Genomic DNA, 13,076 nt, shown 5'->3' on the forward strand with positions numbered 1-13,076 from the left:
TGACGCAGTGGATGGAGGACTGGGGACTGGGGATTCATCGCCGAGTGTTCACTGAGCCTCTGCTGCCCTGGGCCTGGCTCCCAGCCAGTCCTGCAGGCCTGCCCTTTCCGGGCCCGGAGAAAGCAGACCACACACGGCACAACAGGAGAAGAGAGGCGTGGAGGGGAGAGCCGAGCCGGGCCTGTCGTCCAGGTGTGGGGAGGGCAGGGCCGGGCCACCGGGCGGAAGGGCCATGCAGAGGCGGGCGGGAGAGGTGGCCCTGGTGGCCTTCGGAGGAGCTTGGGCTTCGTCCTGACCCGGCGGGAGCCATGGCGGTGCCTTTCACGTGCCACGGTGGGCTTTGCAAGCAGGAGTCTAGGTGGAAGCGGTCGCTGGGTGACTGACTAACTCCAGGAAGGACGCCATTCCCGACCCCCTGCCTTCCAGCTGGCTGCAGTGGGAAGGCTCCCTGACCTGCCTGGCCTCGGTTCCCTGCTCTGTAAGCACGGGCCCCTCTCCTCGGCTTGTGGCTATTCTGTGCAGGTGGCCTGTCCACTCCGCATGCTGGCTAGTCGATGGTTCTGCTGAACCGCTGGGAAGTGTGTGTGGAATGCCGGTGCTGTTTGGCACTGGATGTGGCACGCGTTGCACTGTGTTCCAGAAGCTTTCGTTTCAGTATGTTGATTGCTTGTGTAATTTGGAGGAAGAGATTGTTTGGGAGTAATTGGTTTAAAAATAATTTTGTGATACAATACTTTAGCCCCAAGTTAACTTGAGTAATTTTGATTAACATTTAAGTGAAGTTTTCTCTCCTTTTAAATGTTTCTTTGACTCTAGTTTATTAAAGAAATTGTAGTACTAGAGGCAGTTAAGAATTAATATTATGAGGGTTTCTTCTTACGGAAAACCTGAAGCAAGCGCAGAAACGGAGCACAGTGTAGTAGTCGCGCCCAGCACCCCGCAGCCCGCACCGGCTTGGCGTCCCGCTCCCGGGCCAGCCGCAGGACTGACCTTCCTCTGTAACCCTCAGTGCAGCCCAGCCCCAGAATGTTCTGAAGCGTGTCCCCAGCACCGTAGCACTGTACCCATCCCACCTTGTAGCACACGTGTCTCCGAAAGATAAGGACGGTTACCGTAGCCACAGTAAAGTGGTTCGGGTTGACTCTCCTGGCAGAGCAGAGTTTTAATCCCACGTTAGATCTTCGTTTTGGGGTGGTTATGGAGGTGGACCCCATGACCAGGGTCAGTGCAAGTGAGTAACGTCGCAGAGTCAGCACGGAGACTCGTTTTGCCCCCTTTTTGTTTTGACTTATAAAATACCACTTTAACAGCCTGGGGGGTGCTGTGTTGCTTGGGGTGATTGCTGACGGAAGGTGATGCTATTTCAGAGACCCGGGTTATGTAACACGCTTCAGGCCGCACTTGGGCTTGGAATCGTGAGGCGCTGAAAGTGAGGAAGCTGTGGGGCAGCTGGGCAGCCTCGCCCGCAGGCGCTTCTGGAACCTGCCTTTCCTAGCCCAGAACCCACGTCCCTCCCTGAGTCCGCTGCACTTAAAAAGCGCCTTCGTTGTGGTTGACTTGAATGTTTTTCGTAAGTAGTAATTCATGGTTTTTAAAAATACGGTATCTTACTGTGACCAGTTAGGTGTTGCTGAGAGCCATTTACCACGTGTCTGGGGAGGAAGGTGAGCGACGACGAGTGGATGGGAGGGTGGGGGAGAAGACTGTTTCCTTCTGGGCCTTTGTATTTCGCTTAAAATCTCCAAATATTCTCAGGGAGAAAAATTGAACCACCTGAATTTTTATTGCACTAGGTTTAAGTTTTTCTTACAGGTGCAGAGAACAGTCTGACATAGCGCCTAGCACAAAACGGGCACCCGGTCAGGTGTTGAGTAAAGGAGCAGATTCTGTACCTTCTGCTGTGTAAGAAAAGGCTCCTTTATGTTGTTGGGGTCTTTTTAAAACTCCTTTTACTAGTGGAGTTGCATCTTGTGCGTACTTATGCAAACTCAGCCATCTGCTGAGCCCAGAGAACAAGGAAAACACCAATGAAAACTGACCGTTTACCACTGCGGCAACACCAGCTTGCACTCAGCACGGGCACCCCTGACGCGGCCCAAGGTGGAGCCAGCCCCGTGCAGGTCCCTGTGTCGGGCTTGGCGCACGTGATCTGCTTCTGAACAGCCCCTCTTTGACGTCACGGGCACTCCTTGCTGCCCCAGGACCTCCCTCTGCGTAAGATATGGCTCCAGTTGAGACACTACCCCACCAGCTGATGCTTGCGTGGATAGCGGGGCCGTTGGGGGTCTCTGCCCTGTGCTTCCAGATGCCTAAAGCTGTTACCACCATTCTCCCCTTTTCTCAATAGCTTCGTTTGCTCCAATAAGCTTTGCAATCAAGGCCAAAGAAAATGATCTGCTTCCCCTGGAAAAAAACCGAGTTAAGCTGGACGATGACAGTGATGATGATGAAGAAAGCAAAGAAGGCCAGGAAAGTTCTAGCAGTGCTGCAAACACGAGCCCGGCAGTTGCCCCGCCCTGTGTGGTTGCCGAGGAGAAGCGGCCTCAGCTCACCCAGGAGGAGCTGGAGGCAAAGCAAGGTTTGTCAGTATGTTTTAACTGCTTGAAAGAAAAAAGTGCGTAAACACAAGGTTAACCTAGTAAGCCGGAGCTGAGGCTGCCGGTAGACTCCAGCCTCTGCGTGCAGAAGCACGGGGCTTGTCCTCTGCTGGCCTGGTGAGCACTGCCCTCCACTGAGCTTGGGCACAGTGCCCTGGGCAGTTTGCTTTCAGAGGATGAGTTGGGAGTTGGCCAAGAGTGCTTTAATGGCAGCCTTGGGGCAAATGCTGGGTTAATGTACCGGGCTAGGAGGTACCCTTTTGTGAGGCTGTCTCCCTGCTGGGGCCCAAGCTCATCTTCTTGGGTCACAGCGGCGTCCCCGCTCGCCTCTGATGCACGGCCAGCAGCGTTTTTGGGGACCGTCGTGTGTTCTATACCTGCTCCAAAATAAGTCATGTTCTGCAGTAAAGCAGGCAATTAACAGTTGCATTTGCAGTTTTTAGTCTGTTCTAACTGGTTTTTGAGAGTTGCTTTTTCTGTGTATACAACAAACAGATCAAACAACACTTTTAAAAGGTAGTTAATTCTTGGACCACAGCCTTGCCCTGGAGAGCGTGCGCCGTGCTGCATGCCTCTCCCTCAGCACACCTGTGTCCGCGCGCGTGCATCTGCGTGTGCACTTACTGTGCGTGAGCTAAGCCTGTGTCCGAGCATTGGGGAGAAAGCGCTTGTCCTGGTGTGTCCACTGCCTGCTGTGACTCTTGGGCATGTGGCCTGAGGTTTTCACCCTTCCGGGTTCCACTGGTATGGAATCCCGTCAGTCTTTGGGCGCTGATTTTGAAAGTGCAGTTTGGAGAATACTGTTAATAAGCAGTATAAACCAATTCAGAATTGCCTTTGCCCAACCCATTCACCCACCCTGGAGTCTGCATCGTGTTCATCTCTTAAAGTAACTGCATCACACCTCGTGACCCTTTTCCCGCCTGTGAAAGTTAAGATAGCAAGATAGTTATGAAACACTGCGTGCTTTGAACGTCATCTTATCTTTGTTTATTCCTTAAGCAAAGCAAAAGCTGGAGGACCGGCTCGCGGCCGCCGCCAGGGAAAAGCTGGCCCAAGCGTCCAAAGAATCAAAGGAGAAACAACTCCAGGCGGAACGTAAAAGGAAAGCGGCCTTGTTTTTACAGACCTTAAAGAACCCCCTGCCGGAGGCGGAAGCCGGGAAGGCTGAGGAGAGTGCTTTCACTGTGGAGGTAAGGCCAAAGGGTCCGCGCTAGTGTTCAGGGCAAAGCACGGTTGGTGGCGGTACCTGGGGCAGTGTCCCCGTCCGGTCAGCTCCGCGGCCCGCCTGGAGGCTGAGTGCTCCCTGCCGCTCTCCCCGCTGCCTTCCGCGGGCCCCGCTGTGCGCTGTTCCAGGCCGACCTTGGAGATGCCGTGGGCTCCGCTCCGGACCGCAGGAGCAGAGCAAGTCACGTGCATTTTTTGGTTTCCCAGTGCACATAAAAGTTGTATTTACACTATACTGCGGTCTGTTAAACGTGCAGTGGCATTACATCTAAAAAAAGTTACGTATCTTAATTTTAAAATCTCTTATTGCTAAAAAAATGCTAACCAGCATCTGAGCCTTCAGCAAGTCATGATCCTTTAGCACTGGTCACGTCACCGATCACAGATCTAATCGTGAAAAAGTTTGAAATATTGCAAGATTTACCAGAATGCGACACAGAGACATGAAGTGAGCAAATGCTGTGGGGAAGACGTGCCGATAGACTTTGTCAACGCAGAGCTGCCGCAGGCCTTCGGTCTGTAGGAGTGCAGTGTCTGAAGTGCGCTAGGGTGAGGCTTGCCCGTGCCGTGCGGCTGACTCAGTGAGAATCCGGTGAAAATGCCCCGTGATGCACGTCCACGCCGAATACCGGGTGCAGCCTCAGAGACACGGGCCCCAGGCCCCGGTCGGGAACCCCTGCTCTGTGGCGGCCCTCGTGGGAAATGGAGGGAAGCCTGGCCTGAGGGGCTCGCCCCGCGCCGGACCAGGCTGGCCGCTGCCCGGAGGTTTGAGAATCTTGCTGGGGACCAGCACTGTAATTTTTTAAAAAGTAAGTAAGGTATGGTCACCGTCATCTTCTCTTGAAGGGGTCCAGTCCTCACAGTTCTTTCCTGAGCTGTAGGACCAGAACGTGGCCCCTCTGGCCCATTTCCTCCCTTCAGATGGGGCTGGGACACTCAGAACAGCGCCTGTGCCATTTCTCCAAGTGTCTCCTGCAGCTGCCTTCTCCCCATAACACAGAACAGGCCCCACGCCTTTTTTACTTTAATTACCTTGACATTTCTGAGAGTCTAGAACCATTCTTCAAAACTCACTTTTGTTGCCTGTAGCCACTTGGTTTATTTGGTTTTTCCTTGGAAACAGCTTTCTGAGCTCAGATTTTCAGCATTCTGTTGAAGGTCAAATCAGCATTCTTACCTCAGAAATCAGTCTGAAATTCTCTCAGATCTGGCCTCAAGTAACAGCAGGACTAGACCAGGGAGAGCAGGGAGCATCTGTTCCTGCGCGAGCTTGCCCACAGTGGGCTGCGCCGTCCGGGGCGCCCCGGGCGCCTCACCAGCTCCAGCTGCAGGAGCTGCTCTCGGGCCAGTGCTCTGCCCCGCCTCGGAGTGGGGCTCCCCCAGGGCGCGGTGGTGTCCCCCACTCTCCCCGAGGCCCTTCCAGAGGCAGCCCCACCTGGGAGGGCCTCGCTGCAGCCAGTCAAGGCAAAAGCAGGTGCGCCCAGACAGCACCCACAGCGCCCCCCCCCCCCCGGCTCTGGAAGGGCGTGTGCGCCAGCACAGGGAGGAAGCATGCAGCAACTAAACCCATCACTAGCGGAGCCGCTTCAGGTGGGCTCAGGGTGGGGGGTGTAAAGGGGCCCCACCACTAGCAGAGCTGCTTGAAATGGGAGCAGGGGAGGGGGGGTGTAAAGGGGCCCCAATTTCAAGGCTGCAGCTGTAAACCTCACGCGCGCAGCAGGGCGGGGGCCAGGAGCAGGCTGTCTTCATTTCCTTTACTGTTTCCATGTCGCTTGTGCAGTGAGTGAAGGGCTTAATTAAAAGACATCTGCGTGTACGGATCCTGTCACCTATTGTCTTAAGTGGCTGCATCTATACTTTCGTGCACTGTAATGAAACTCCATCGCAGCCAGAATCGTCAGTCTCTAACCCAGTTTTCTCACTTTGCCGCGTTGCCTCGTCGCAGGCACCAGGTCACTTCCTTACAGCAGAGTCGGCTGTGACTCACCTCGTCGTGTGTGTGTGTGTGCGTGCGTGCGTGCGTGCGTGCGCGCGCGCGCAAGTGAGTGTTCGTGCTTCCTGTTCAAGTCACTGGGCGCATCTTCACAGATTTCTAGTAGGAGGATCGCAGCTACTAAACCGTTTCTGCAAAAATGTAATAATGGTGGTGGCAGATGACGATGAATGTCTTTAATTGCTTTGAAACAGAAATACAGGAATTAAATTGGCAATTGTCGTAAATGAGATTCACACTTGGAAACACTGCCAGCCAAAGCTGCTTGTGGAGACAGGTTACCCTGACTCCGCCCACTGTTCTGTGTGCACTTGACTCACAGGGCTGGCCCGGCTGACCCCACCGCACAGGTGTGCGGCTTCAATGTCTGGGGGAGCTTGAAGTGGGATGGGGTCGGCCCCTTGGGAGTAGGGGGCACCCCCGGATCCAGATGAGCAGACACCGTGCATTCAGAAGGCCTCGCTCAGGTGTGGCAGGGAATTCTGTCATCTGGCGGCTTAGGGAGGGGCACTTTGTGTTTTCACTTTGCTTTCTATAAGAGCAGTGTCTGTGTGATTTTTGAAGTTCAAATGCCAGAGAAAAGTGTTAAATGAAGAGTAGAAGTTTTTTCCTTCTTTTTGCTTTTTTTAAATCCCTGTGGAAGTTTCCATCTGCAGCTTATTTTTTATCGTGTAAAACAGACACACATGCTACTTACATGTCACCCCTTAAGCGTCAAGTACCTCACACTGCCATGAGGCCGTCACCATCGCCAACACCAGGACCTCATCTTCCCAAACTGAAGCTCCGCCCCCCTGAACACCAGCCCCGCCCCTCCCCCAGCATGGGCCCCACCGCCCTCCTTCTGTCTGATTTGATCGCTCTGGGAGCCTCAGGGGTGGAATCGTGCAGGATTTGTTCGTTTCTGACCCGCTTGTCTCATGTTGCAGGATGTCCTTCCTTTTGAAGGTGACAGATACGCCATTGAGTACATATACACACACCACATTTTGTGTCTTGTTTTCTCCAGGGGAAAAAAATCTGTGTCTAGATTTTAAATATTTCGTGTGTTTCATTGGACCAGACCCTGTGCATTATTCTCGTGTCTTGCTTTGTTCACTTGCTACCCCCTTGCTCTTTCCCTGTCGGAGCAGTGCTTGGTGTGTAGCAGACGCTCGGTGAGCGTTTACTGGCTGAGTGGCCGTCAGGCCTTCCCTGTATCGGCCCGTGAATCGCCCCGAGGGCACGTGCCGCAGCTTGCTCGCCCCGCCTGCCACCGTCCCGGGGTTTTGGCGCCGGAGCAGGTGCTGCCTGAGTCTTGCCCGCTCGCTGCAGTGAGTACGTCCGCAGGGTGAGTACCTGACCCTGGAACTGCTGCTCAGACTTAGATACTGCGACTCTCACCCCTCGCACGATTCCTGCAGGGGGCTTGGGGCTGGGTTTTTGTTGTGTGTTTGTCTCTGTGGTGCATGAAAATAACTTCCTTCACGCCCCTGCCAGCATCATCAGCCTTTAGATCTGGTCCGCCTGGTGGGTGGGGAAGTGGTATCTGTTTGGTTGGACTCACGTATTTGAGTCCCGGTTGACGCCGAGTACTTTTCACGTGTCTCCTGCCTTTGTGTCCCCGGCAGGAGCCTTTGCTCTCCTCCCGGCTGCCTTGTCTGTCTTTGTCTCTCCTGGTTTGTGTCAGCTCTGTGTCGCCGTATCGACAGCATTTTCCTCTTTGTCCTTTTAATCTGCACCCGTGGAATGTTCTTCAGTTGGAGGAGCGCGTGGCTGGCGCGGCGCAGCGCAGCTCGCTGAGCCGCCCGTCGTCTACCCGCTAACCTAAGGGGCCGCCTCCGCTGTGCGCCCGCTCTGCGTCTGCGTCCTCGTCCATTCGGTTCCGTCCACCTGTTTGTTAGGAGAGGCGGTTTTCCACGTGCAGGTCTGACTTTAAATGAGGTCTTCTAAGTGTGTTTAATGACACGGGTAAGTGTGAACAGTGTGCTGCACGTCTGAGCAGTGTGTGAAATACGTAAAATGCCAGGGAGCACTTAGAAATTCACACAGGCACCGCCCCACTGTTGGTGTGCGTTTTGTTGTGTGAGGTCTTCATTCAAAAGGAAGAGACATCGAGCCTTGAGCTGAGCCATGCCATCACTTCCACGGTGAAAACAGACTTCAAGGTAGTTTCTAGGTAACAGTCACTTTTTCACGTTCACGATCCTGCCACGTTTGCAGGTCCAGCTGGAGTTGGAAAAGGAAACGGGAACAAAAGTCAAGCTGTGTTTGTCGAGCCTCTGTTCTAATTCAGGGTGCCTTGGGATGTGAATTAGGAGCCTGTTTCTTATCCCGGGACTGCAGAATCACACGTGTGTGGGTACCCTCTGCCCGTGAACGTCTCCCCCAGGACATCTCTGCCAGGCACCGAGCAGCTCTGAGTGTGTGGTGAGGCCCCAGGCCCCAGGCGGGCAGAGAGGGCGTGGGGCCCTGCCACCCCGCCTCCCAGAAGAGAGGGGTCTGCCAAGTGCTTGGGGGCCGGGCGGGGCCTGGGGGAACCAGGACAGTTTGGAGAGGTGACAGCAGTAAGGGCACGCCAGGCCAAAGACCCCTGTGGTGGAGGCAGGGAGGCTGGCATGATCCAAACCCAGACGGGCGCTGCAGGCGGGTCTGGGAGGGGTGGAGCCGCTGCAGGACAAGCAGGGACGCTGAGACAAGCAGTGCTTCCCCGCCTCCCTCCGCGTGGACGGGTGGAGGCGGACAAGCCAGCGCCCCCGAGTTGGGTCCAGCTGGTTAGATGGAGGGAGAGGGTGCCAGCGGAGGGGGAAATGCAGAGCCATCCTGGAAGGAACCTCAGCAGTCAGGCCCGGGCTGGCGGTGGGACCGCTGCCGAAGCTGGAAGGTCGTGCCCGGTGACTCTTGAGTGATAATCAGGTGCAGGTTTGAAAGTGCAGATTTAGAGGCCGCATCGCCAAGTCTGGTTTCAAACGTATTTTAAAAACTTGAGTCTTTTATATATGTATCCCAGTTCGTTGTTAGTGTGGTGTTACTTCAGAAATAAGATTCTGTTTTGAAATGTATGTTAGCCTGCTTTTGCGCAGTTCCTTTCCCACAGCAGGAAGTAGCAGCCGCTGGCTGTGTGCTGGTCTGCAGGTAAACACGCTTCGTGGTGCAAGGCTGATCGATCGTGCTTTCTAGCGTCACCAACGTGGGGGACGTAAGGTTTTAAATATCTCTTTTTTTTAGCTAAATGCTTATATAAATGACTCATTTTCCTAAAGTTCCTCCTTGATTTCACCCCGTCACTCCTCAGACCAGCCCGTGTCCTGCCCTCCCCCATGATGGTTTGTGCTTTGATCTCTTTTGCTGAAATATTAGCACTCTGTCCCAAAAAGGCCGCCTGTGTGTTTGACCCTGGTCGACAACGCAGATCTGTTCTGCCCCCCTGCAGGCACCGCAGGCCGCCTCTCACAGGTCACCGTGTGCAGAGGCTCAGCCAGTGCCTTCAGAAACCAGGCGAGGAGGGTGTGGAACTGGAGGGAGGGTCTTGACTCAGCAGTGTCTTTAAGTGTCTTCCAGGTTATTTATAAAACTTATGATATAAATTAGTGAAGCAGTTGACTCTTTCTGGTTAAGCCAGAAAGAGCATTTGTAGTGAAAGTGGTGATTTTTCAGGAAATGCCCTGTGCAGTAGAGGGGCCACAAGCCACATGTGGCAATTTCAGTTTAATTTAATCGCAGTTCAGAATTCAGGTCCTTGATCACACCAGCCACCTTTCAGGTGCTCAGCAGGCGTCCGTGGCCAGGAGCTCACCGCAGCAGACAGTGCAGAAACAGGGCGCTCCCACCTGCGGCAGGTGTGGATTCGGTAGCCGGGTGGGCGTTCATTCTCCTCCTCCCAGTGGTTTGAAAGACTGTTGACTGCTGTCAGCAGTCAGGGCTGGGAGTGCACCTGTTAGAAGCTACCCCACTGCCCCTAAATGGCTTAAACAAGACCAGTAGCTAGTCAGGCTCACGTGCTGAGCCGTGAGGGAGGCGCAGCTCGTTTGGGGCTCACGAGGTGTCTCGAGGATTCGCCTCCAGGCTCAGCTCCCCCCGGCGGGCCGCGTTCTCCAGCTCTGCCTCCTGCAGCCCCAGCTCACCTCGCCCTCCACAGCCCCTCTGGGCTCAGCAGGAGCCCTGGGGTTGCAGCTGCCTGGCCTTGGCCAGCCAGACTGGGGTCCTGAGCTTCTCCCTCAGCGTAGCGCGATGCCCAGGAGAGAGCAGTGTTCTGGTCCAGCTCCTGCTTCAGGTGGGGTGAGCTTCGTCCAGAATTCACGCACCAAGAGGGCGGGGTTGGGGGTGCTGGGCTGTGGGGGAGCAGAATCCAGTGCACTTCTCTGAACAGCCTACTTATGTGTCCCTGAAATGGCTCCACGGCACGTGTCATAAATACCCCTGAAAAAGTCTGCCGTTGAGCCTGTTCCTCGGTGTTGACTGAGTTGCCCCCGCCCCCGCCAGCTGTGTACACAGAAGTGCCTTTGGTGTCGCTGCAGAGGTGGGGGCATGCCTGCCCTTCAGTGTCCGGGTGCTGCTGGTGCCAGAGCACGTGCTGTCCGGGCCTGGCAGGGCGGTGGGCTGCTGGCGACCCTGCCTTTGGGCCTGAGCTGCACCTGTGTCCTCCCCACGAAACGCGTGTCACCCTGGCACTGACGCCCTGGGTCGCGGGACGCGTGCTGAAGCGCCCCACTCTCGAGTGGCTGCTGGCAGGCTCCCGAGACGCGTCGGCGCAGGCCGCCCTGGGCCGCGGTTGTTGGGGGCTGCGACTGGGCGTGTGCGATCGGTTACCTTTTTCTTTTCAATTCTCAAGTCTCTGTAACTGCTGGGGTTTTTAATATCCTCTTAGTACTTTCAAGCTGGAGGGAGAGTGATGAGCTCATCACAGCGCATCACCCGAGTTCAGCCTGGGCAAGCCCCCATGCCAGGCTGCTGACTTTCACCTTAATGGTGAAGGATCATCAATCGTTTGATCTGAATCACTAGACCCCATGACTTGATTACAGGCTGTATTTTCAAAGCATCAGTTCAGTTAGCCCCTTGCCTTCAGACAGGGTGCTAAGCTACAAACACTGCGGAGAAACAAGTGTCCCTACTGACGGGCTTTAGGATGAAGGCGGAAGAGGCACTAATGGAGTTCAGAGATACCAGGTGTCGGCTGGCAGGAAAGCGTGAGCAGGAGCTCATCTGATGAGCCGCCACTCGCCCTGTGCAGTTCTCCCGGGCCGGCCCCTGCGGCGCGGCGCCCGCCTGGCTCTTGTGCCCCTCGGAGGATGTCCACGGGGGGACATGCTTCCCTCTCTCCTCCTCTAAAGCGCACAGCGTCGTGACTCCACGCCGTGGTTCTGTCCGAGTGTGCAGTGAAGGAGAACGCTGAGAAAGGCAGCCATCCTGGGTTTGTGTCCCCTTGCCCAGAGCGGACCACTTCCATAAAGGACAGAGAGCACGGCGCAGTCCTCCTGAAATGGGCTCTGTGTCCGTTTGCCTGGCAAGTCCCCATGCCCGGCCTCAGGAGGGACCCGCAGCAGCCCTGACTGCCCTGTGGTGCCCGGGGCCCCGAGCCCTCGCTCACGGAAACGCTTAGTGGTGGCCTCTGCCCCGGTCGCATCTCCTTTTCCGTGCAGTGTGTGTCCCTAGTGTTACGGGGGTTAATGCACTAAAAGCTGGTTTTTTCAGCAGCAGCAGCACAGCTCTCTATCAGCCAAACGCCCGGGGGGAGGGGGAGGGGGGGTGAGCAGCCAGCACTTCCCTTCCTCCAGCCACAGAAGTTAGAAAGCTCGCGGTGTTTTATTTATTTTTGTCTTAATTTAAAATGTCATTTAGTATGCATGCTTACAGAGTGCCTGAGTAGAAATTAGGTGTTCTTAGATGATAAAGGTTGGTGTCATGTTAGAACTGTTTTAACAGCAACCAATTATTTTAGAATTTAACCTGAAGACTCTTACTGCTATAAAAGAATTTGAAGCGAGAAAGGCCTGTTTGCTAACAAGAACTGCCCCGCGACAAAGCGGGTTCCCCGGAGAAGGTGTGGACAGAGCCTTAGAAAGGAAGTGGCAGTGAAGGAGGGGAGGCCTTTCCCCAGGCGCCCGTGCCTAGGGCGTCTGAGCGGGAATAAATTGCGGTGGGAACAGGGCGCATTGTTCTCCAGCGACTCTCAGGCCTGCTGCCCCTCCGCTCGTGGTGGGTGGACGGCGGGGAAGGCGGGCAGTGCCTGTGAACGGCAGGAGGCCGCGACATTGCCGTCAGGCCGGGGCCCCCACCCGGCAGCATCCCCCTCTGGTGCCAGCCCTGCGACAGCACTGAGGTCTCCTCTCAGAGCCCCCGGCAGACGCATGACTGCGGGGGAGTCATCTGCACAGTGTGGGTCCCGGCGGACCCAGGGAGAGGAGCAGGAGGCCAGGCCCGCGGCCCACAGCAGCAGCAGCCGCGCTGTCTGCGAGACACCCCCCCGCCCCAGGGTCGCCCTCCATAAACCTTGTGGCTCAGCCCTCTGGGTCACAGGATGATAAACTGCAGGTTTCTCGGTGTATCTCAAAAGTGAGTGGTGCTCCCTGGCTGCAGTTAAAATTCATTTCAAGCGAGCTGGGGAAACGGCCTTTCTGAGTCCGAGGGGCAGGGCGGGCGGTGGGCGCCGTGGCCGCGACGGGGACGTGGCGGCTGGGCTTGCTGGGTCTCTCTGGGGCAGGCTGTGTGGGGGCAGGGAGGGAGCTCTTTTCTTCACCTTACAGTGTGACGTGGACAGATGTTAGTGTTGACAAAAATAGGGTCACCGTGGCATTCTTATTTTTTGTTGGTTTTATATGTATGTATACATTTAAATGGAGGGACGGGGGACTGAACCCAGGACCTCGTGCATGCTAAGCATGCACTCTGCCCCTGCACTATGCCCTGCACACTTGCCGTGTCATTTTTAAAAGCTGAATACTAACTCGCTGCCTGGAATTGTTCGCCGTATTGAACCAGTAGCCTCCCTTTGATGGTCATCCAGGGTCATTGTAAGGTGGTGTGACGTGGTCCTTAGGTGTGCGTCCTGCACACTTGCGGGACTGTCTCTTCAGAACGAATTCCTAGAAATGGGATTGCTCTGGATGGCACGGTGCTGAGGGTGGCGGTTCCTTGACCTGTGCGCTGGTGATCCTGTTGTGAAAATTCAGCAGGCAGTGCCCTTCAGATCCGTGCCCCCTCTGTGTGTCTGGCACACTTGGCTGCAGAGCCTTTGAACGACGGATGCTGACTCGCCAAGTGCAGTGCTGTGCTGAGTG

At 55.4% G+C, this 13,076-nt stretch overlaps 1 protein-coding gene across 5 annotated transcripts in view; it reads left to right on the forward strand.

Annotated features, from left to right (window-relative positions):
• Window positions 1-13,076, forward strand: part of SFSWAP (splicing factor SWAP) — a 66,626-nt gene that overhangs the window by 36,206 nt on the left and 17,344 nt on the right. For all 5 annotated transcript variants that reach the window (XM_072953371.1, XM_072953367.1, XM_072953369.1 and 2 more), the window contains exons 12-13: window positions 2,348-2,578; window positions 3,600-3,790. In XM_072953371.1, coding sequence (XP_072809472.1) covers window positions 2,348-2,578; window positions 3,600-3,790 — 422 coding nt within the window. The remainder of the gene's footprint in view (window positions 1-2,347; window positions 2,579-3,599; window positions 3,791-13,076) is intronic.

This window comes from Vicugna pacos, chromosome 32 (assembly GCF_048564905.1).
Source record: "Vicugna pacos chromosome 32, VicPac4, whole genome shotgun sequence".
Lineage (NCBI taxonomy): Eukaryota > Metazoa > Chordata > Mammalia > Artiodactyla > Camelidae > Vicugna > Vicugna pacos.